General features: G+C 39.3%; 2 protein-coding genes across 10 annotated transcripts in view; one reads left to right on the top strand and one right to left on the bottom strand.

Annotated features, from left to right (window-relative positions):
• The window catches only part of LOC134541800 (advillin-like), a 95,049-nt gene extending 90,513 nt beyond the window's left edge, over positions 1–4,536 (top strand). For all 8 annotated transcript variants that reach the window (XM_063385490.1, XM_063385491.1, XM_063385486.1 and 5 more), the window contains exon 16: positions 639–4,536. In XM_063385490.1, coding sequence (XP_063241560.1) covers positions 639–752 — 114 coding nt within the window. In that variant the 3' untranslated portion in view covers positions 753–4,536. The remainder of the gene's footprint in view (positions 1–638) is intronic.
• On the bottom strand, positions 2,048–19,073 carry LOC134541799 (myosin-10-like). Of its 2 annotated transcripts, none has more exons than XM_063385482.1 (7): positions 18,691–19,073; positions 15,513–15,587; positions 12,552–15,191; positions 10,643–10,736; positions 9,110–9,216; positions 5,025–5,324; positions 2,048–2,687 (listed from the first exon to the last, which is right to left on the bottom strand). In XM_063385482.1, exons 1-7 carry the CDS (start codon positions 18,748–18,750, stop codon positions 2,574–2,576), a joined length of 3,390 nt encoding a protein of 1,129 aa, XP_063241552.1. In that variant the 5' UTR covers positions 18,751–19,073; the 3' UTR covers positions 2,048–2,573. The 2 variants fall into 2 exon arrangements, with proteins under 2 accessions (XP_063241552.1, XP_063241553.1); XM_063385483.1 differs by lacking the exon at positions 18,691–19,073 and adding an exon at positions 16,307–16,527.
• Positions 19,074–24,932: the final 5,859 nt, after the last annotated feature.

Genomic DNA, 24,932 nt, shown 5'->3' with positions numbered 1-24,932 from the left:
AATATGGTTTCTTGCTTTGACACATTTAGCATATAATCAGTGTTGGCACCCCTGACATTGGTCTGGCTGGTGGACTTCAAGATAGTAGTGCTAAAGCATAGGTGCCTTTCTGAATTCATGATCAATTTCTATCAAGTTGAACTGGAGTTCAGAAATAAATAAAGGAATGAGTCGACTCACTGAAAATCACTATTGTATGTTATGTGCAAAATTATTACAAACTCACATTTTAGGGTGCAAAAAATTTTTTAAGGTGTTTTAATGAGAAAATTCACTACCCAAGACTGGAGAGCAGATACATACCTTATATTACAGGATTTCTGTTCACGGGGAAATTGTACTGATAAATTTTAATTTTTTGCAACATTATTACTATATACATTTAAGATTTTATGGCATATTTTATTATTTTTCTAACTTTTAAAGTAATAATTACTTAGTGCCATGAATTTGATGACCATACTACACTTATATTCTTAGTTATTTTATCCCACATTTAAAGACAGAAAGACTGGTAAGCCATCTCACCGAGATTAATGTGGTAGAAATTGTTATAAAAGCTGTGACACTTTTGCACAACTATTGTTTCAACACTTACGAGGTTTGTATTTAACTCACGCTGTCTCATGTGCTTTCAGCTGCACCTGACCGGCAAAGAGTTTGTCGAAGTGTTTGGCATGACCTACGAGAACTTTGCAGTGCTACCACTCTGGAAACAGCAAAACCTCAAGAAAGCTGCCAAGCTGTTCTAGTGCTTGAAGGATGCTGAGCTGTATCTCGCATGAAACAAGAAACCATACATTCAATGCCAAATACTACTGCGTTGTAGTCCAAATATTCCAAGCATAGTATTCCAAAATATTTAAGGAGTGCACCTGCCAAAGTATTTATATATATATGTATATTTTTATAAATATTTACCTAAATTTACCTTATACATTTACCATTTAATTTACTATATATTTAACAAGAACTACAACTGCTTTGAAGGTAGATGTATGAGATTATTTAATGTCACTAATGCTTGTGAACATTTTTTTCATTTCAGAAACATACACAATAGCTATTTATTTTAGGCCTGTGTTATTTGTATGATAAATAAGTATGTGATTATTGATGTTAAAGATGTTTTATTAAAATGTTGTCAACACACCTAGTCAACTCATTTACAGTTAAAAATAAAACTCAAACTTTTTCTTGCATTAATTCCTGTACGTTTACAAAAAAAACTATTGCCTGTTGCGATACTTCCTTAATTCACAATGTTTTTGTTTCTATTTCTACTTGTTATGCCATTTATGTTATTCGGTCAACTATGAAACACTGCTCAAAGAAGTGTGTCCAGCCATTCCTTTGTCCATCTAAATGATGTGTTTCGTTTGGAACAGACAATGCGGAACTCACTCTTTAATCAGAGCCGTCAAGGTTGGCGGAGGGGAAGGAGAACAAAATCCCTGGGGCCCAGCTGAGTTTCCAGATTGTTTCTGACGCATGAGTTTACCCTGAGAATAGGACGAAATAACAAGTCCATTGGCTAATAGAATGCATAGAAAACCTTAGCTCCATCTCTGATTCCAGCCAACCTGGAACACCGTCATACGGCTCCAGCCAGATCACACTAGTGTGGGCCAGCGGTCTCGTGTGTGTTTTTATCAGCAACATGTCTCAACAACAGAGTATAATGTGGCCTGAGACAGAATCATAAGAAGGATGTCATGTTTCAGGGTTTCTATAAATATCTAGTGAGCCAATAGAAAGCTAAAACCTTTCCAGGGGTAATTTACACATGATTAAGTTGACAATCTCCAACTATTTATACTTAACGTGCAACTATTAACTGAGTTAGGCATCAAAAATTAAGACCAAGTTAGCTAATGGCCGTTGAAGATAACGTTTCTGGACTTCTAGCACCATTACAGATTATTTGGGGACTTTTTTCCATGACTTTCGTAACAAGTCCTTCATTTTCCTTAGTTTTCCGTGGCTTTTGAGACTTTTGCCACCTGCAGTCATTGCAACTTGTAGTACAAAAATCCACACACAGAAATCCAATTTTATTTTTATTTTTTACTTCAGCAGACTGAAATATACAATTATTAAGATTAACACTTGTTACACATTTTTGCTTTAGGGTATAATGACACATCCATACATCTGCTATCTATAAAAGAGATTCTATTAATGTACATGATAACAATTCAGACTGCACAGAAAAAATTTATAACATTTCATATTTTTGGTACTTGTAAGCTGCAGCTTTGAAGTTAACATGGATGTTACTAAACATTTCATAAACACTAAAACATGCATAATTATGTTTAGGCATACATTTACCATTTTCATTCTGTATTTATTATTTAAATTTAAACTCAAATGCAATTACAAATAATTAAAGAACAAATAACTAAAGTGTACATGTATGCAATAACAGCATAGATTTTTTTTACAATTATGATATTGCTATACATCATAGTTATCAACACTTGGAATAATTAATTATGAACTGACATAAATCTCATTTCATGCTCTAAAATGAAACAATGTCACAAGTTCCACCGCCGAAGGATGTTGCATTAGAAGAGGCCAACTTTCTTTTTCAAAGTTTGCTGCTTCCATCCGGGCAGTTTGGCAAACTCCTCCCACTTTATGCCGAATGTGTCGACAAACTGTTGCCTCGACAGATGCACCTACACGAAAAAAGCAAACAGTATCTTTGCACATTCAACAGCAGTGGCAATTGTTAAAATTTATGCATGTGGAGTCTGTAATACAATTAGTTTTTTTAATGCAAAATATATTTGTGACCTTGTAGTTTGCCATACATAGTTAATATCCTCTTAAGAAAATTTCCTCCATAATAAGTTTAAAAAAATTTAGCGCTTGACCTGTTAACACATTAAATATTACCCTTTTATCCCTTTACAGAAATTTAATCTAGGTCAAAACCATTTGATCACAACCACTACAAATACGAAAACACAAAAGCAAATGATGCGAGAACTGACTCCAGTTGAGAATAAAATTTCTCAATAACTTTCACAAGTCAGAAGCTAAAGCAGTATAGACAAAAAATAATACATACTGTACACAGATTGCCTGAACTTGTCCCCTTTCGCATCAGAAGTGATGCTACTTATTTCAGGGTAGCTGAACCACTACAAAAATGACAGCAAATACTTTATGCAAGCATTTCATCACAGACAGGAAGATCATAATACCAGCCACTAGAGCAAAAGACCAAGGGCCACAATTCAATCAGCACAAAGCCCATACTTCTCCCATCTGATTTCATATGAAACATCAAATCAGAACGCCCGATCATTGGCAAACCTAGGGACATCATTGTATGGTGAGCGATAATACTGAAACACCGTAATTCATGTCAATACACCATATATCACCTAAATTCAAGTAAATACATAATCAAGCCCCAAATTTAAATGCTAATCTTGAAATCAATAGAATTTAAACAAAATTTTAAATTCAAGTTATAAAAATTTTATCACAGAAAATAATCATAAAAATATACAAAAATTAATGGGTATAATTTCTTAACCATGAAGTTCATACCAATATGTATGAACCAAATGAATCAGGAAAATGTATTGTTTATGTTGTTGGAACATGCACCTCTTACTAATACTGACGTCGACCCAAGTGTCTCCTCGGCTCCTTCAGGCCGTTATGCCTCGTCAACGTCCTCCCTTGCGATACGAGTGCACCATCTGTGTAGTGCGATGGCCAGGGACGCACCCGCGTGTGCCCTAGCATGCCAGTGAGCTTCTTTGTGTGTAAATAATTCTGTGTTTTATATATTTTTTTCCAAATGGTCACGAGCCTCGATAACTGTGGATATTTTGTAATCATAACTAATTAACTGATGTGTAAATTCGCTGTTTGATTAATGTCTCGCTAAGTTGTGTAAATAATTTTGTAACTTTTCTCAAATGTTTCGCAGTGCTAGTAATGTAGCCGCAGCCTGGCGCGTCGCGGGGTGGGGCTTCTCCCACGCCGGCCGATTTCTCCTCCCCTCCTCCGCGGCCCGCTGGCGGGCGGGGAAGGGCAGTGTTGTTCAGGGCGCGATCGTAGACAGACGTGTACGCCGCTCCGCGCTGCTCGCGAGGCGCGTCTTCTGAGCTCGAGGTCCAACGACAGTGTAACTGCACGGGTTGTCGCGGCAGCTGAGCTGCATCCGTCGAGTCGCTCACCCAGTTGAGTTTTACGAGTCTTACGAGTAACGTCACCAGTCGAACGTTCGAGAACGCGTAAGCGCAGTTACGAACCGCCGAACTTTCACCGTCAGTACGAGACTTTTACGTAACGGGCCGCGCACGTTTTGCGCATCTTTGCGGAGCAACCTTAATCGGGGACATTGTTATGTGGGAGAATTTCCAGTTTGTGCCGGGACGTGTTAACGGACGGGACGGTCTTCCGGGAGTCCGGGTCGCCGCGGGAAGGGCGCTCGTTCCGCGACGGGTCCGTCAGGCTGCGGCAGGCTCTCAAAACGACAATAAAAGGGGCTCGTGGAACTGTTAACACCGAGTTATCCTTGGAACTGCCTACCACTCTTCCTCCTCACCTCACTCTCCCTCCAGGTCCCGTATTTCCCGGTCCCGGCCACGTTGGCCTGGACCCACACCTCACCGACGAGAGCAGTACGGGCACAACAGGACAATTACATAAACGGGGAATCAGGGACCTAAAGCCGAGGGACGTCAATACATTTTAACATTTCTGATATTGGTATGTTTTTCAAACACAAATGCTTGCCAATTTATTTTTATTGCTCCGAATAAATTTTACATTCTCTTTAAAAATTATGTTTAACTTATCTCCTGTTTTTTAATAAGTATCTGACCTAAACAATAAAACCATTATATCTAATCTAACGATTACTGATAATGCAATAAATGAGAGTGCTATAACGTCATGCGGTGACTAGCGAGATCTTTCGAAATCGCCGTCGGAGAGAGGAATATCGTGCACGAGAAGAAATCTGACCTGCGGCTGGTGCTAGTGCTCACCTCTTTGCGGAGTATGTTCACGTCCGGCGGGAGGAGCTCGGACCGTCTCTTCAGCGACGCAATGGGGTACTTTGAGTACTTATCGAACTCCGGGTCCAGCCACGACAGGTCACTGGCCGGTGGCTCCGCCTCCAGGGACTCGGTCTGCATCCCATTGGTCAATGCTGAGTTCGCTGGGCTCGTGGTCACAGACTTGACTTCGGCCAGCTCTGGCTCCACACGGACCTTGTAGATGCGGGAGTTGAGGCTTTGGCTCAGGTCAGAGGCTTGACCCTCAGTTCTTTCTGGGTCCTCGAGAACCTTCACAAACAATTAAGGTCTTTATTTAGCTCTGTTTAAAAATCTCTTTTAGGTGCGTATGATACTGGTATGTACAGTGGAGAGATGATTTGAAATCCACATTAAACAGATAAACTCGTTCAATAGAGTTGCATTGTAAACAAAAGAGATTGCAGACAAGATTAAAGTTTTTTTTTTTTTTTAAATCCCTTTAAGCGTCCTTTTGATTTACGGGCTTGAAGTGCAAGGGATCACTTGGACAGTGATGTGTGTTAAGGACGATGGCGTAGCGGCGAAGACGTGAGTGAGGCTACGATGTGCGAGACAGTCAGTCGCTACCAGGCCGGGGGTTAAGAGAGTCACACTGTCACCCAACGAGGGAACCGGCTTGTAAAGTTGTTTGGAACACTCATGTCCAGTGATTAAAGCCTGGTAGAGGTGTCTGGACCAGCAGCAGACCCACCAGGATGTGGCCTGCATCGCGAGCGAGGCAAGAGGCCTCGCAGGAATCCTTTACCAGAGCCATTATGTAGGTAATGTGCTTCCGAACCTTGTACTTCGGAATCGTCTGTGACGAACTGCCGGCAATGAATTTTCCAGCCCTCTCTCACAGGAGCGTTTGGAGTGAACTGAGCTTGTAACTTAAATGCAGTCAACAGCATATGAATGGTAAATAATTTAACGGTAGCTCAATCAGCGTTGGTCGGCGATAAATAATTTAGCAGTGGACTTAAAAGATATCAACCGACAAATAAGCTTGTCCGCTGAGAAAACCTTAAATTGATTTGTGTTAAGAATTAACTGTTAGGACAGAACTGTGCAAAATTCAATGGCACTGGGCGTACACGAGGAATTAGGTGAGTTGCACTCAAACATTTCACAACTTGTGAGTCGCGGCTACATTTCATAATGGGCAACGCGTAACATAACTACATACTTCCCTGTTCAAAATCAATGACTAGTATTTCCCTTAACACATCCAGCGCTGCTATTTACAATTTTTAAGTCAGGAACTAATTAAGATTTGAAACATTTGTTCTTTAATTGTGGTTTACAATTAGGCCACAGTTAATTAATACACGCTATGTTTACTATTTCAAAGAACTTAAACCTTCTTACTCAGTCATTGGTGTGCCTTAATAAACCGGTCACTTCAGTTATGTATCACGTGATGTATGAGGGTAACTTAAATGTGAAATATAATGTATGTCAGAGGCTATAGTAAATTATTTCCACAGAGTGACCTTATTCCGACCGCGAGTCTTCACGAGCAGTTCTCTGCTGTTTTTTAATCCATTATGAGAAATAATGCCACTCAAGATGGACAGCTTAAACAGTAGATTTCCCCATGAAACATACCTAGTTTCATTTCAATATTAATGTTCAAAGTTTCCTCCATTGTATATATACATAACTCTCTTTCCCCCATTACATATAATAGAACCATACAGCATAACCTGTACCGGTTTTATACATTAGAAGTTTAGGACAAATATTTGTTTATTAGCTTGAATAATTATTTCTCAAGGAATTATATTGTTTTTGTATTACAATGACTTTTCCAATATCTTTCCACAAACTTGTACATACAAAAAAGATCTAAAGACTGCAACTAACTAAAATAAAATAAAAAATCCTTCCCTCGAGAGAGGATTTCCAAATGTGGCACAAGTGTCAACCATGTGTACGAGGGTGAATGTGGTTTTGTTCAGTTTGTTACAAGGGGCTCCCTACACAATCCGCAGCACGTGACAGAATGACTCGGATTACTGCTAGTTTATTGGTTAATTAACAAGAGCAAGCAGGTCGTCAACCCTGACTTCAGCCAATCGGCAAAAATGTTCATTTCAGGGCTTATCAGCTCTGCGAAAACATTTTCTCGGGAACATGAATTGTGCAACAGGCAACAAAATCCCAAGAAAGATACTGAAAAAATCCTCTTTGATCAAGTCAGAACCTTGAAAATTCCAAACTACTAAGAAATTAAAAGCTTATCAGTTTATATCTCAATGCTTTTGTAGGATTCTGACTTATCTGAATGCAATTTATTTTGAGAAGAGCAAAGCCATCAATAATATCTAGCAACGTAAACTGTTATGTAAATACGTGAAATATCATGTAAATTGAATCATTTGTGTGAGATTTAATTTATTAATGTATTTATGTAAAAAACCTTTTATTTTAAATGCACTCTTAGGAGGCATTCTAAAAATTAATTATAATTTTACGATACTCATTATCAATCTTGAAGTCAAAGTCGAGCAAATTCATTGCACATGTTTCTAATAATTGACAAACTTTGGAAGAAACTAAAATTCTTACTTATTTTTAAATACATATTAGGAATAATTTATTATGTTACAAATAAATTTCTACAACTAACATAGGAACAATGTATTTATATTGTACTTATTGCGTTACACATTGTGTTTTCAGTTACACTTGTAATATTCACAAATACGCTTGTATTTGTCACACAATTAAAAAATAAAATAAAATATAAAAATGGTAAGGAGGTTGTAGGCTTTCCTCTGAAAATTGATGTTTTAAGTTAATCCTTGATAAATATTTATAGGATTAAATGTTAAAAAAAAAAAACGTTACAGCACAGTAATTCTGAATTCTGTATGGTTTTTAGATGCTGTTATTTTGGTCACATGTGTGACAATAACCCAAAATAATTACTATTTATTTACTATTTTTCTTGTCACATGATGAATTATGGATGTCATTTGATTTTTTTAACATATACATTAGTTATAAAGTAATTCTGCATGCCATGTCTCGCTTTTATTCTTAATAGCTTAGTTTTTAAATAAGTTGTGAAATGATTGTTAATCCTTTATATTCCTATTTTAAGCCAGGTTTGCCATCTTTAGAATCCTGTTCAAAATTGTAACAACCTAGATTACAGCCTTCCTCTTGCAATCCAGCAATAATCGTTTGTTATAAATTTTTTGTCAAATTTCAGGTTAGATGTAAAGTTTTTTTTTCCATTTAAAAGTTATTGTAAACGCAACTCTCCAGGTTTTATTGTTTTTATATTTTTTAATTCGTAAGTTTATTTTTCTAGTAATTTTTTTTTTTGCTGGCTTCCTTGTGTGGGAAGGCGTGCCGAAGTAATTCTCCTTCGGTTTTCCACGACCGGAGGCTTCGTTTCACATGCTAGGTGTGTGAGTCACGGTAACGGGAGTGCGAGAAAGAGACAAAATTGCTGCGTCGTGGGAACAGAAGTAAGCATTTCGTGGAAGCTTCTGTTTCTATGCGCCGTGATTGGCTGAAAATTAACGTCAGCGAGCCCAGAACACTGCCCGCACGAAGGGAAGGAAGGCTGTAAAATTCAGTCATTGTCCGAGCGCCGGGCCGAGCGGTCGTTGTTCGGGCGGCGGGTGGAGCAGGCTGTGGCCAGGCGATGGCTCAGTGTATTATTCTTTTTTGGACGTACAGTTTAATTTTTTTTGTGTGCTCTGTTGTATGGAATATGGTGTGATTTTTACATAAATAAATAAAACAGGTAATACATCGAACTTTGCGTATGAATTTCTTCTTTCTTCGTGACCTGCAACCTGTATGTTCCACTCATCACCAAATTGAGCTAGCCAGAGGTGGTGAGCGGTAATGAATTCTTTGTCGAGTGCAATTCCTTTGAATCACGTGACACCGTTCTATGCAACGTGATTCAAGGGACAGGAACCCCAGAATCGACAAAGGATCGGAACAGGGAAACCTGGCTCGAAATAGGAGTTCAAAGAGTTAATAACTACACCAAGCAAGGTTGCCTTAAACTAAGCAGCACCAACACCAACCTTCTCCACCGCAAAGGAAACCAGATATCCGTTGCCTTCCGAGGCTTGTTCTCGCGGTGGCTGTTCTGTCGACGCCCGTCGCGAGCGCTGCTCCGACCGGGACAGCTCTGCGTCACAATCCACACCGCATTGGCAAGCAGAGAGAGACAACCATGCATAACAGCTAGCGGTGCAATGCTACGCCAACCAGCTTGAACTTATATTTAACATAATTAAGATTTTTTTGTGAGTTTTGTATAGTTTTTAAACTTCTTCCTTGGAAAAAAAACTTTCAATCACAAAAAAAAAAAATCAGAATATGTGTGACTTACTACGATAACAGAACCAGAGGTATCGTATCAAACTCAAAATGAAATTGTCTGTTTTTAGGAAGATTTCGAAGAATACTACCTATTGTAGCCGTTACCATGGTGTGACTTTCGGAAAAGTTTTATCTTTTTTTTTGTTTCATGGTCCAGTGAACTCAAAAAAATCATCCTTAGTAAGGACACAAAACAAATCCGTTCAAAATGTTTGTAACTGTAAATCTTATAATTTTTATCTGAAACTTTAGTCTGAAACAAATTTTGATAATACAAGCCAAAATTTCAAGGGGTTAAAAAAATCTGGTGTTGGAATGAGAAAATTAATAAAACTTCTTTGCCTGGTACACTATTGAATCCATTCTTTTATTTTAACTGTCTAAATGTTTATTAAAACTATAGTCAAAATAATTTTTTGTTTACCCAGGGGTGGAAATAAGATTTGAAAGTAAAAAATAATCATTACTTTTTTTAATACATACACTATCATATCCGTTATAGTTTCATCTAAAGTTTTGGCTGAAACTATTTTTGATGAAAGAATATTACCCTAAAAACATGGATTGAAATTAAATAAATAAATAAAAAATAAAAGAATTCTTAGTATCAAATTCATTTGAATTTATTTTAAACCATCTTAATATTTCTTAAACCTTGGTGCAAAGCAAATTTTTATACAACCACATTATTAGTGCAAGAAATGAAAAATAGTGTTTGAAGGTCAACAAAATTAAATAAATACCTTAGTTGGTATAAAATATGAAATTTGTTTTAAACTATTCAATGCTGAATTGTAAACTATTCATTGTTGGATAGGTACATTGAGTTAAAAATATTTCCAGACAAAAATTGTACCAAAGTGCATAGATCAGAAAAATTAATTTAATTTGTTTTATTGTGCATCTCTATTTGAATCTTTGAAACCACAAATGCTCACCAAAATATTTTTATATTTCTGAATGTATCTATTTTAATACCAATTTATTACAAATTATTTTATCACAAAAATGCAGCATACAAAGACACTATTTTTTTTTGTGGAGTTAAGTATTTCAAAACAGTATTTATAAAAGTAAAAACAATAACATTGAAATCATCTGTTTGAAAAATGAAATTCAGCTAAAAATAAAACCACAAAATCTTGTCTCTAGTAATTATTATTCGCAGATAATCTGTGAGGATGTTAGGTGCATGACAGTTAAAGAAACTTCTACCTCAAACAACTCCTCACCTCTCCTTAAGTCGCTGAGCTGTTCACACAGAAGTTTGTTTTCAATTTCCAAGGACGCGATGGTTTTCACGTGCATGTCTTCTGTTTTCTGAAGCTACATAATGAAATAAACACACTTTAAGATGCTTGTTCACACAAAGAAAAGCTTACAACAGAGCAGAGTAACCCACAGATCACGACCGATGACAGAGTTGTAAGTATTTTGTTACATCTCCAAGATAATATGGAATACACAAAGGAAACAAAATTGATTCATCCTTCAAAAGCACTATCCTACTCACAAATTTAAAGTAGTGGGGTTTTATAGTTCAGACAAGCACCGAGAACACTGAAGAATCGTGTGAGACTGTCTACAACTATGGACCAATGCAAAGCAAACATTAGTCTGCTTTGTGAGTCATTTTGGAATCTTTAAATGATTTTTTGACTATAGAAATTAAATTGAATTGTAGTGCTGCCGTGTGATTGGTCGGTTGGACTGCATGACTGTGTCACACCTTTGAAAGGGAAGAATTGTCATGTCCAATCAGTTGTTCAATCATCGTACCACCCAGTCATGTCATTCGGCAGCTCATAGAAAACCAATTGAGAGAATTGCAAGAGGTAATACTTAGATATAGGAGCTTTTTAGAATGGAAAGAAAAAAATTGAAAAACATGGTTTTCACACCTTACACACATCCCTAAATTGACTCTGAAGAGATGGTTTCTTAATTCCTACTGGTTCGTGAAAAATAACAGTTTAAACGTTTAAACCTTACATTACAATACCTGTGTTTTCACATTGCCGCCACCATTCATTGTTTACCTGTGATTGCGTATCTCTTTGTTTAGCACTACTGTGGTCAACTATGGTGAATTAAAAATATGATCATTTTTCCGTTGCATAAATTGAAGTTTATCTCTGGATCCTGAAGGCTTGATCCTGATGGCTTGATCCTGATGGCTTGATCCTGTGGAACAATGCTTGCTGTTTTAATTCAGTATGTTGAAAGATCCTGATGGCTTGATCCTGTGGTTCATGATACTTGCTGTTTTAATTCAGTACGTCAGAAGATCCTGGACTTAAAAAAAAATTGTAATATATGATCATAAGTCGAATAAAAATAATTTTTTTTTCAAGCTACAATCATAATTATTTCTTATTTCACAATTTCTTTTATGTGTAGGATCTTCTTACGTCCTGAACTAAAACAGCAAGCGTCAATACATCTACTTTTACTAAAGTTCTCCAAAAAAATATTTCAAAACACATACAGGCAAACAATGAATGTTGGCGACAGCGTGAATACGTGGGTATTGTAATGTAAGCTGTAACCAATAATTTTTTAACAAACCAGTAGGAATGAAGAAACCTTCCTTTCAGGGTTAATTCAGGAATGTCTCAAGTTTATATAAAACATATATTCCTATTTTTCACGGGTAAACAATGAATGGCGCCACCGGCATAAAAGCACTGGTATTGTAATATATGATATAAAAATTAATATTTTTCACCAACTAGTAGGAATTACAAAACCATCCCTTTGGAGTAAATTTAGGGATGTGTGTAGTGTGTGAATACCATGTTTTTTTTATTTTTTTATTTCCATTTTAAAAAGCTGTGATATCCGAGTATTACCTTGCAAGAAGGATAATTTCCCACCTTCATGTTGGGGTAAGGCCAAGATCAACCTCCTTTCAGTAAAGTTTGCAGAAATTGCATTTTGAACCCAGGTGGCAGCATAGGCCTGTAACAATGGGACAGGATTTCCTGGTGGTTCCTAGTAAACAATAGTTAACTAGGACATTCTCGTTGGTTAGCTTTAAACAACTTTTGTGATGCTGGACTATGTATACCTAATTCAAGCAGAAAAAAAAAATTTTGGTGTGAAGTTATTGGAACGAAAGGGAGCAGGTGTGCGTCTCACCTGCTGTATCTTCTCAAGCCTGCGTGCCATCTGATCTTCCAGCAGTTCGACAGTGTTTCTAGCGCTCTGAGAGTCTCTCAGTTGATTCTCTAGACCTTCCATCTTCTTCTGAAGACGTGCGATGGTATCTCCCTTCGCAACACACTCGGCCGCCAGCTCCTCTGCCCTGGACGCCTGCTGCCTCTGTGCATCGCTCTCCTGTGTTGCCCGCTCCAGCTGCTCTGTCAGGTTGGCGACCCTGCTCTCTCCGTCCTGCACCGCTCTCCGCAGTTCCTCCACCTCCTTCGGCAGCCCCGCGTCGCTCCCCTGCATCGCCCGCTCCAGCTTCCCCGTCAGGTTGGCGACCCTGCTCTCTCCGTCCTGCACCGCTCTCCGCAGTTCCTCCACCTCCCGCGACAGCCCCGCCCTCTCCCTGTTCCCCTCCTTCAACACAAACTCCTGGGCCAGCAGCTGTTTCTCATACTCCTTCACCTTGCGCTCCTCGATGCTCAGTTTGTCCCGGTACAAGTGGAGCTTTGCCTCCAACTTCTGTACGTCCTCATCCGAGGAGAGCGCGTCTTGCAGGCGCTTGAGAGCAGACAGCTGGCCCCTCAGTTCCTCCATGCTCCGGTCGTTGGCCCTCAGCCTCTCCTCCTGTTCGCTTATCGTCAACTTGCATGCTTCCAGCTCCGAATCTGAACCACGAGCTACGGCCCTGTTCTTCGCTTCCCGCAGTTCATCTTCCAGATCCTGAATTCTCGACAGCATGCTGTTTTTTTCCTCGGTCAGTTTTGTGATGGTGTCTTCCTTGATGTTAAAGCTGCGTTCAACGTCTTCCAGAGTGTAGGTTACATCTTCTTTGTCCGACTTGTTAAGTCTCTTCATGACACTCTGGAAGTCCTGGACCGCAATGTGTCCGAGTGTGACGGTCACACTGTCCTGGGTGATGCGCGCCAGATCATCTTGTAGCCCCTGCACGATGCTGGCCTGCTGAGTCAACTCCTCCTTCAGTTCTTCATTGATCCTTATCTGGTGCTCTCTCTCCAACTGCAGTTCCTGAATTACTTGGAGGTTATCCTTGACTTCTGCCTCCAGGTTCGCACTTCTCTCCGAAGCCAATTCCCGTTCATACCTCAGACTCTGTACCAGATCTTGCTTCTCTGCTATTTCCTCTCCGTGTTTATGCTGTAGTTCTAAGATCTGCGGTCGGAGATCGTCTATGATAAGAGCCTGTTCGTCAAGTCTCATTTGCAATGTCTTAGATAATTCTTCGTGTTCTTGCGTTACAGAGCCAGCATGTTCCAACCTCAAATGTAAATCCTGTTCTTTTTTTTCGAACCTTTCAATTTCTTCAAGGCTGAAAATCAGTTTTTCATTCAAATTCTTTAATTCAATTTCTGCTTCTGAATTTTTTTCCAGGAGTTCTTTTACTCTTTCATTTTGAAGTTTTAGTTTTTCTGTCAGCTCATTGGTCATGTGAGGGTTTTGCGATGATGATATTAGCTCTTCGTTAAGTTTTTCCAGCCTTTTTTTTGTTTGCTCCAGCTCTGTGATATAAGCACAATTCTCTTTTAACTCAAAATTTGCTTCACTAAGTTCACTAGATGTGTTTTCCAAATTGTGCTTTAGCTCTGTGATCAGATCCAAGCATTTTTCTCGCTCTTCTTGTAACACACGGACTGCAATAACTTTTTGGTCCAACTCTTCTTCCAGTTTTGCTATCATCTCGGATGTTTCTGCTTCTACCTGCCCATCAATTGTTTGAGTCTGCTCCTTCTTCACTGCTGCTTCCAGTTTTTCCAGAGCCAACGATAGCTTAATCACCTCATTGTGAAGAACCTGATTTTTTTGTGATTCCTCTGACAAATTGTCCCTTAGTCCCTCAACCACGTTTTCCATCTCCTGCCTCCTCTTTTCTAAATCTTTCACAGTTTTTTCTTTATCTTCAAGTTTTGCATTTAGCTCACTCAACACGTTGTTTTCATACTCTTTTACAGAACCTGCTTGCTCTACTTCTTTCAGATAGTTGGCCAAGCTGGCCTTGAGTTCGTCTATCACCAAAGCCTGATTTTCGCTGCTCTCCTTTAAACTTTGTATACTTTCGTTCTTTTCTTCCAGCTCCACCTTGAGTTTCTTAACAGTCTGCACGTTCTCTGCCAAACTTTCACTGAGTTCACAAACAGCCAGGGCTTGCCTGGCTATCTTCTGCTTGTACTGCTCTACAACCTGGGACTCTTCGTGAGGGGAGCTGTCAGACCTGAGTACTTTCTCCCCGCTCTCCCCGCGGTACTCGGGCACTATCAGTCCGGGTTCAGTTAGGCTCTGCCCCCTGCTGATGGTTTTGTGGGCTGGTTCCTGCCCGTCCAGGGGTAACCGGACCGGCCTCGGAGGATGGCCCAAGGCCATGAGTCCGATCTGAGGCTTCGCCTGCAGCAACGCCATGGTCTCCGTCATAACGGCCAAGTTCTCCCGCAACTCCTCGATGAGGCTCGACTGCTGCGCCCGGCCGGTCTCGTAGTCCCTGATCGTCTGATCCTTCTCGGTGAGCTTCTTCTCAAGCAGCTTGATGGTCTTGAAGTTTTCCACCAACGACTGCTTCAGATCCTCGACTACCCGCGCAGACTCAGAGTCATGTCCGGTCTCCCTTCCCTGACTTGCACTCTGGAATACAAAACAAATAACATAAACTACGCAGTCGCAAACCAAAACTGGTAGTTAAAATACAGGATAAAATTAACCTCAAACCAGTAGTTATATAAACTTTTTTTTTAAAGGTTAAAGTTTTTTCCCCCCAAAATTAATAAGGACAAACGATGGAATTAGCTGTTCACTACCCACATGAGAATTTTCTTGAAAAATAACTTTTATTTGCATTTTATTTCACTGCAAATATTAAGTGACTTAAATCATACTGCATATCTACAAGGAAATCTGGGGCCATAGAATTGAGTCATTCGTTATGACTATTTTGGTGAGTCTTACCAGTGACGACATATCCTGCGAGGCGTTGCTGCCAAGGTTGGTATTGGACATTGGAGCTCTTGCTTTCTCCTTGCGCTGGGGAATGATCCAAACACGCATCACAAAGAAAATGCACTATATGAGACAACACAGTCATCAAGAACAGTTACATAAATAATATTATTCAGGAATTTACACTCACTTAAAATCCTAAAAGGCTACAAGACATACAATTTACATACTAACTTAAATCTGTAACAAACTTTATCAGAGCTATTCAGTTGTCCAGTTTTGGTAATATAACATGCCAAAAACTGATCACAGTTTTTATATTTAAAATTTATAAATAATAGGAAAAACTAGGGTTATTCGGCTATTTGTTTTATAAATTCAAAGAACAATGTATTCGAAGAAATAAATTAAAAGATTATCTCTACATGCAACAGTTTATTTTCAGAGAGTGCTGATGATGTTTCTCCAAGCCTTTGGTTCAAATACCTAGCCTTCGCCACAAGCAGATGGCCACAGCACGACTGAGGTGGACTAGACGAGAAGATACTGCAGTGGAGCCCCATTGCCTTCCGCAGTAGAGATCACTGAACTTGTTATATTGTAGTATGTTTTTTTTTTACAAGTTAATCACAGGACAGAAAAATTTGAGCGGCAACCTAGCTTGATAAGCATCACCACAGTGCAAGCTCTTCACTTGGCTTCGTTCACGTAGTCAACCAGTAAGACGACAAGTTTAAAAAAGTGGTGCTTGCTAACACAGGCATTGCCGAAGCAAGACTACCAGGGGAAGAAACTTCACTCACCGACTAGGAGCACGTAAAGTGTCGGCCGTAAGCGTTCTTCCTGTGCAGTGATGCCGCAGAAAGATTATCTACGCACACGTTTGTGAAACAGCTATTTCTAAGCGTATACCGCTAACAATATCTGATGTCTTACGAAAAGATAAAAGACTTACAAGTTTTATCAACAAATATTATCCTGTTTGTCAGAGATAACATGCTGTGTGAACTATGTACACACGCAAAAAATGAAGTAAATCTGTTATCTAACTTCATATCAAATCTTTTAATCAGATAAAATAAAAGTGGGAACATGTATAATTAACAAGAATTCTGGTCATCAATTTTTTTTTACTTTCTGATAACTACTTCAAAGTGACTCAGCCACACACAAAATTTATCTTTTATATTAAATTTTTGTGTCCACTTTCTATAAATTTATTGTTAATAAATAAACAGTTCTCTACTTTCTGAAAGTACACACATCCATTTTATTAAAAATTTGCTAGAATTGCTCCAGCATATCAAACAATCCTTCTCCAAAGATCACCAATGCCTATCACAAAAGTAAAAAGTTCAAAATTTTTACTGTGCGTTATGATCATGACCAAATCTTAGAACATTCGAGGTGAAAAGAGATTATTTTGTGTAGTTATAATGTCTCATGTCCTGTCCTCTGCACTATTCCAAAGACGGTATGGCAAAAGAATTTCAATCCTCCATATCCTTAATATTTTCAGCACTCAATACTACTAGTAAAAATATACACTAGTGTAGTTTATATTTTTTCAATATATGTTCCAATGACCTTCTTAAACCATTTTTCAACAAATAAATATTAAGTAGCTCGTGTATTAGCTATTTTCGTTGGCATATTTGTAGAACAAAATGTTATAAGCCACAGTAACTTTGCAGATAGTATACTCAAAAATATTTATATTCTCCAATGAATGTCATTTAAAGAAAAAAATAATACAAGCTTGAGTTATACTCCATCCCTATATGTTAGAACAGTCTTGCTAACTTGTGTAATAATTACTATACATAATAAATTGAAGTTTTTCTTCATATTTTTATTTAATAATTTTCTATGACAACAGTAAATGACACAGCAATTCAAATACATAAACAATATGTTATTTAATAGGAACATAAGGCAAGCATATTTTTTTGAGTTGAGATAAGTGTCACACCAGGTCCAAACCAGTTATCACATATGGCATTGATAAAAACAGATGTTTCTGATTTAATTACCCAGTCTAATTTTTATTCATTACAGAAAAAAAACTTACAAAACAGAATAGTTAAAATTTTTGTTTCTATTTATAAAATACTGTTGCTGCAACCAATGTGAATTTTCAAAATAAAATAAACTGTTGAGGCACTATGCAATTATATACCAATTACTTAAACCTAAAGGTGGGATTCCTATGCAGCGGCTGATGCAGTGCGTCTGACTCGGAGCACTGCTACAAGGGAAAGTCATGGAATTGTTTCCCAAAATGCGTCAGCTGCACGCGGCAGCCGCTAAGGGCAGAAGAGCCACACGGCCACACCGCTCGGAGAGCAGCATAGACGCAGCAGCACTCCAGCACGGCCGGAGGAAAGGTGCGATTCACAGTTGGGTAACATGATAAACGTCAGTACTTGCAACTCTACGGGAGAACGGTTTCATCGTGTTTGGATGTAATCAAAATGCCTCTTCACCTTATCGTTTTTTTAACAAGTCTCAATTGATTAGATTTTTAAAACAGCCTTCCACAATTATTTGGAAAATCAGTGTTGTTTCAGCATTCCCTTCACACAGTTGCAGTAGAATTTCTTGATATTCAACATTTTCTAACATTAAATAAAATAAAAAACTCATCCTTTCAGTACCAGGACTGTACGGTGACTGACGCTTCATAGAAATCGCCATCTATGCATCAGCCGCACTGCGTCTGATGCACTGCGTCTGACGTATGCGTCAGCTGCTGCACAGGAACCCCACCTTTAGGCATTATATTACACAGCATGTTTGGTGGTACTGTGTGTTTACATGAAGAAACCATGTTAATCTTGTTTCGATAACAATCGTTTTTCGATACTTCTAAATTTGAGTATGGAAGTAGCAAACATGTGTCATCTCTGCATTGAAATAACTCTGTAATCTGAATGGAAAAAGGTGGCTTCCAGAACGATCCAAGAGAGATCTGAAGTAAACCTACCCTGTGACTGAAGAAACTGCTGAAAGAGATCATGCAAAGTTAACACATTTAGCAAAAGATGTTAGCTGCAGTAAGGTGCAGTATGTGTACTGTAAGACTTCCAAAATGAGTTGATAAAGCAGTCCTTCATAGTCACATTGCAAACAAAGCGAACCTAGTCGCAGGTAACAAGGAATTGCGACAGCACCAGGCTCTACTCACCGATGCGGTGAAGACCCAGGCTACCGTGAGCACAGCCAGACCCAAGAAGAAGTCCCACATCTCCGTGCGAACTCACAACCGAACAGCCGCAGTGTGAGCCGGCCCGTCCGGGAGTTCCGTTATCTTTGCATTTCAAGACGTGTCCACCTGATCCAGTTGAAGGTCTTTACTGCTCGCTGATAAAACATGCTTTTATCACAGCCAGATAACAAACCCTGCTGCCAAGACAATGTGGCATTCTCACTGCAAACGCAACTTCGCTACTGGTCAGCTGTGTTATCACTTCCATTACACCTATAACCAGATATTTGGGTGCTTGTGTTTCAACGCACTGCATGAAGCAGACCTCCATTTGATTTTTACGCCAACAGAAATACTATCAATAGTACAAGATTATATGGTGAAATATGATGAAATAAAAATAACACTGAAAAACTTGTTTATGTACCAAAAATGCTGAAATGCAAGATATAAACCAGAAAGCACCGAAACAACTGATATTATGAAATTTATTCTTTTGATATGTTAAATTAAATGAATAAAAGTAATTTGGCATGAAGTTTGAACAAAATTGCATTATGAAAATGAATTGGGAAAAATTAATTTTACTTTGTTTGAGCTTGCATCTATAATAAGTAACTTGTTTTTACATTCCTGATGGTACATTTTTCACACAAAAAAACACTTGGTGATTAATTTTTATTCTAAATAGTTCTGCAGTAAACATGCTTGTTTCAAATTATTTTACTGGAAAAGTGTGTATCAGTATGGAACTATTTTGGTGAAATAAACATTAAGAAATATGTAGTTTAATAATTGATTACCTTTATGAAATTAAAAGAATTTATAAAAATAGAAACAATAACATGAGAAACTGATAAAAAATTGCTTGAAAATAGAACAGTAAAATATTGTCTCCATCATATATTAATTATTAAAATTATAACCATTTCCCTAGTTTATGTGATGTTAAATAAAATTGGATATGTATTGAAATCTTTTATTTACATTTCATATAATTTTGATATGCACCCTACACAGTAATATACTGCCAAAATTTTTCATAAAGTTTCTACTTAAATATATTATCAGAAATAACTTGCACTTACTACAGTAGTTGAGAAAAAACAGAAATGGTAATTTTGAATCCAAAAATCCTTTCCTAAAGCAAGCTTATATTTTTTACGTGCAGTACAAAGCATGACACATTTGAACTTGTAGAGTATTTATGTTCAGGTACATAACTTATGTCATAAAAGATTATTTCAGTTTTTTTTTTAGTGTTCCTAACATGTTCAATTACATGGTGTAAATGGTTCAACCTTCACAAGCATTTGAAATGATTTGAAAATATTGTATGATTTTAAAAAAATTTGGCTCGAATAAATTAAACTGCCATAATTTGTTTCTGAGTTGATGACAAGAGTTTAGGCTCTATGCAAGAGAAAACATAATGACAAAGAAAAACTACAGGCCGTCCGCTGCGCAAGCTGACATGGCAGTTGTCTGTAAACAAGCGGATGGCACTGCTACGGGCTGTCAAGCCGCAATGTCCTCACTTCAATTGTTGGCCTTTGGGACACACGGACGTGTGTGAGTGACGCGCTAACTTGTGCGAGTCACAGACTCATGAGAGTGACACACAGAGTCATGCGAGTGACACACAGAGTCGTGCGAGTGATGCACGGACGTGTGCGAGTGACGTAGGAGTCCCTTCCTGCTTCCTGGCATAAGCCATTTATAATTAACGTGACCAATTGCTGCGGGTGCAAACCCAGTTTTTCAGTTGACTAAATGTGTAATTAATTTCAAACATTTTCACACACTCAAATTTTTTCAGTTCATGGAAAACTCTTAGGGCCCCACCTACCAGCACACATACGGTGCGCAGAGCTTTGGGAAAAACCTAGAAATTTGAAAACTACACAATTTATCCACATAGGGTCTGTTTGCAAAAAGCATTTAAGAATTCACTGAGGTCCGAAAAGTAATTTTGTCCCCGGATTAAGTTTTTTAATTGTATTTTTAGAAGTTTTAAAATGGCTGAACGGCATGCTTTCAGAGTTATATTTAGGCACAACACAACCGGTATAGATTCATGAAAGCACTTAAGTGACTCGCATTATGCCTTTATATTCATTTCTCTGCCACACAATTATTTTGTTACCGCTCAAATCTTATAGTGCCCTTACACTTAGAGGATATACTGCGCTAGAAATATAAGCGAGCCTCACGAACACAGGCTAGGCGGGGCCCTCAATTCCGATACACACGAGCCTCTTTCTTGTACACCTCACTGGCATGTATGTACTAAGCTGAAACTCATCAGCAACTTCTCAAGATTATAGTATTCAACACTTGCTAACTTGTATGCTGTGCAGAAATGGCTAACAGTTCAGCCTAAGGTCACATTAACAAAACACGTAAATAATTTTGCCTACACCAACATCTGATGTGAATTAGTGGCAGAACATCTACACATATCTGTAATAAAAATTCCCCCTTTTTTTTAAAATTACTTTCCTGATTTGCAGTTTTCTTAAAGAAATCAATAAATTGTACCCTCCTAATCTTCATAGCTGTCCTAGTTCTTTCAAACAGAACCTTGCATACACCATTTTATACTGTACGAACACCATTAAAAATTTCTTTCGTGATCAGGATGACAAGTACGAAATCATGAAGAATAAGCATATTAGTTTGTTAAAATGAGACTTGTATCATTAGCAAAGAAAGCCAGCTCAAAAGCCCGAGATATGCCACTTCTGTTTAAATAATTTAATGATGAGATTAAGTACCTTTCCTAGTTAATGAACAGCTCCATCCGCGAAACTGAACTTCAACTTGTACTGTTTGCGATTAGTTAGGTATGACTTAAACCAGTTACACAAGCTATGCATCTGTTTACTGCTTTTTCAAATTTACCCAAAAGTATTGAGTAGGCATGCAACCTTCAGATGGTTTTTATTGCTTAGTCATAAGTGTTGGCACGACAGCAACGGTTGAATATTGTTTCCAGAATCCCAAATTGATTCAATTTAAGAATTGCTGGTAAACCTAGATTTTATCAAGAAATGAAACTAACTGTTATGTATATTGTATAGTTTCCGTGTAAATAGACCTTGGACATTATAAACATTGTTGGCATTGGTCAACACACTTGAGTTTTGAATCTCGCGCGCCGCGCTGCTGGCGATAGTGGCGCTGCTACTTGGCTGCTGTGAGTTGGCTGCCCTGCTTCCTCCGGAAGTCAGTTGTTCTACAAAGGCATGGTGGTAAGTGGTGCTATCGGGTACTCTTGCTATCTGGCGACATCGGTCGCCAAATTAAATAGTTTTGTGCAATTCGCTGTTTTATAGTCCATTAATGAACATTTTTGGTCCTCCGGGCCGGATCTAGTTCCGGTATTTTCGTTCGTTTTTTTGTGTAATTTTCGTTCGTGTTATCGCGGCGTTGTTAGCCTCGTGTGAAGTGAATTCTCGCACATTGACTAACAGTTTGTGACTCTGAAGTGCTCGTTATTTGGTTGGCGGGAGCAGCGATCAGTGTCTCGGCTGTGGTTGAAACGTTTTAACTAGTTCGTTCGATGACTCTAACCTCTAGGTTGAGGTTATGTCTTCCGTTTCATTTGAAAACGATCGTTGAACCCTTTGGTAGTCAATCACCATGGCTGAAGGGCAGTCGGCGCTGGTGCGCATCCGTCTTGCTGAAGGTCGTATTAAGCGAGCCTTTGATCTCGCGCAGATGGTTCCCAGTGATAGCTCAAAAATAAATTTGTTTCGCGCCACAGCGCGCGACCTTCACTGCGTCCGAGAAAGGTTCGAAACGGACTTCGTCATCGTTGAAACAACCGCAACGACCGAAGATGGATTCGATGCTGAGGCGCACACCGCACGCTTGGCTGACTTTGAAGAAAAATATTTCGAAGTGATGTCAACATTGGAAGCCATTGAGGAGGTCAAGGTAGTATCACCAGGCACACCCACTACTCAGGTGAGCAAATCTCGTGTGGCTCTTCCAAAAATCTCTCTTCCCAAGTTTGATGGGAGCCCTCAGCAGTGGGCTAATTTCTCTAATTTATTTATCACCCTGGTAGCCAACAATGCTGATATATCATCAGTGGAAAAACTGGCCTACCTCAAGACCGCCCTTAATGGGGAACCACTTGGAATGGTGCAATCTCTGCCGATCTCTGAAGCGAATTACGAGGTCGCGTGGAAGCTTCTTGTTGGCCGCTACGAGAATAAGAGGCTAATTGTCTCAGTCCATGTAGAGGCCCTCTTGAAGGCCCCAATGGCTGCGTCTGACTCACCCAAGGCTCTGCGCAATTTGTTAACCATTGTAAACGAGAACCTCTTGGCCCTAAGGGCACTGGATGTCCCTGTAGACCAATGGGACTTGATTTTGCTCCCTATTTTGTGCAAGCGGTTAGACTCTGTCCTTCAAACACAGTGGGAGCTTACTCAAACCGATGCCCTTCCAACTGTAAAAAACCTTTTGTCCTTTATCGAAACCCATTGTCGGGCCCAGGAAACTGTGACAGTTTCTCGGTCACATGTTCCAGGTGCAGGACCTACACAGTCAAGGAACCAAATGCCAAGCTGGAGACAGGCTCGTCAATCTGTGAAAAGTTTGGTCAGCTCTCCACAATCATGTTGCGTTTGTAACAGTACCCATGTTGTTTTTAAGTGCCCTAAATTCATCAAGAGTAGTCCCAAGGACAGATATAAGATAGCTAAGGAGCACAAATTATGCCTGAATTGCTTGTCACCATCTCACGCATCCAAGGATTGTTCATCATCATCGTGTCGTTATTGTGGATCCAGGCATCATTCTCTGTTGCACTTCGAGCAACAGACAGCCATCAACCCTGGTCCGGGCAAGGATGCTTCAACCACACTCATTGAACCAAACCCTGCAACTGTTGCAGTTGCTGCCGCTCTACCAAGTGAAGCAAGAACAGTTTTATTATCAACAGCACAGGTACACGTGTTTGATTCAAGTGGAACTCCAATGGTCGTGAGGGCTCTGTTGGATACTGCCAGCCAAGCTAGCTTCGTCACAGAGAGCTGTCTGCAAAGATTGAGGCTTACTCGTAGAAGATCTCATCTACCAGTACAAGGTTTAGCTAACACTTCAGTGAATGTGGCCAAGTCATGCGCCTCCATTGTTATGGCACCAGTTGGTAGCACGAGCCCCCAGTTTGCAGTAGATGTATTTGTAATTTCGAGAATCACCTCCAATTTGCCAAGTGCCAAGCTGAGCGCCAGGGTCCGTGGTGCAGTGGCACATTTGAAACTTGCCGACCCTGCATTTGACACCCCTGGTCCTGTTGATCTGTTAATTGGTGCAGAGTTAGTTCCTAGACTCCTTACTGGGGCCAAAATTGACGGTTATCCCGTAGCTCTGGACTCTGTGCTTGGGTGGATACTGATGGGACAGGTGGACACACAAGTCCCATCATTGACTGCAACATCTTTGTGTATCTCTCTTCTCACTTCACACCCTCCTTTGGATGAGGTAGTAAAAAGGTTCTGGGAATTAGAGGAGTTTCCTGCGACAACACACAAGTCTCCTGAAGATGTCAAATGTGAGGAATGGTTCAGTAAAACTCATCTGAGGTCTGGAGATGGGCGTTACAGTGTATCACTGCCCTTTCGGCAACCTCTTCTGAAATTGGGTGCGTCAAGGCCGCAGGCTCTTAACAGATTTCTTCGTCTTGAAAATCGTCTCAAGTCTGATCCCAAATTGAAGGCCATGTATTCAGAGTTTATGAGTGATTATGTAGCTAGTGGTCACATGGAAGAAGTAACAGAGTCACAGATTCCGTCAGAGTCGTATTATATTCCCCATCACTGTGTGGTTAAACCTGAAAGTTCAACTACAAAACTGAGGGTGGTTTTTGATGCATCCGCCAAGAGCTCTTCAGGTGTTTCGCTGAACGATGCGCTCTTTACTGGCACCCGGCTTCAACGGGACATAGTTGACCTATTGTTGAGTTTTCGTCTGCATGTAGTAGTCTTCACTGGTGACATCAAACAGATGTACAGACAGATAGGTGTACACACTCGTCATCAGGATTATCAGCGCATTGTTTGGAGGTTTAATGATGCTGAACCTGTGAAGGATTATCGTCTCAAGACTGTAACCTATGGTGTCTCTGCAGCACCGTTTCTCGCATTACGTACACTTCAACAATTGGCACAGGATGAAACCGAGCACTTCCCAACTGCATCACAGGT

Source organism: Bacillus rossius, assembly GCF_032445375.1.
Source record: "Bacillus rossius redtenbacheri isolate Brsri chromosome 4 unlocalized genomic scaffold, Brsri_v3 Brsri_v3_scf4_2, whole genome shotgun sequence".
NCBI lineage: Eukaryota > Metazoa > Arthropoda > Insecta > Phasmatodea > Bacillidae > Bacillus > Bacillus rossius.
The sequence above is the reverse complement of the archived record's forward strand: the minus strand, read 5'-3'. Positions and strand labels throughout refer to the sequence as shown.

Coding starts and splice junctions, on each gene's coding strand:
- LOC134541799 (XM_063385482.1), bottom strand. CDS start 18,750: ATGTGGGACTTCTTCTTGGGTCTGGCTGTGCTCACGGTAGCCTGGGTC. Junction 10,737..12,551: donor GGCTTGAGAAGATACAGCAG/GTGAGACGCACA, acceptor TTCATTATGTAG/CTTCAGAAAACAGAAGACAT. Junction 5,325..9,109: donor TTTCCTTTGCGGTGGAGAAG/GTTGGTGTTGGT, acceptor TTGTTTGTGAAG/GTTCTCGAGGACCCAGAAAG.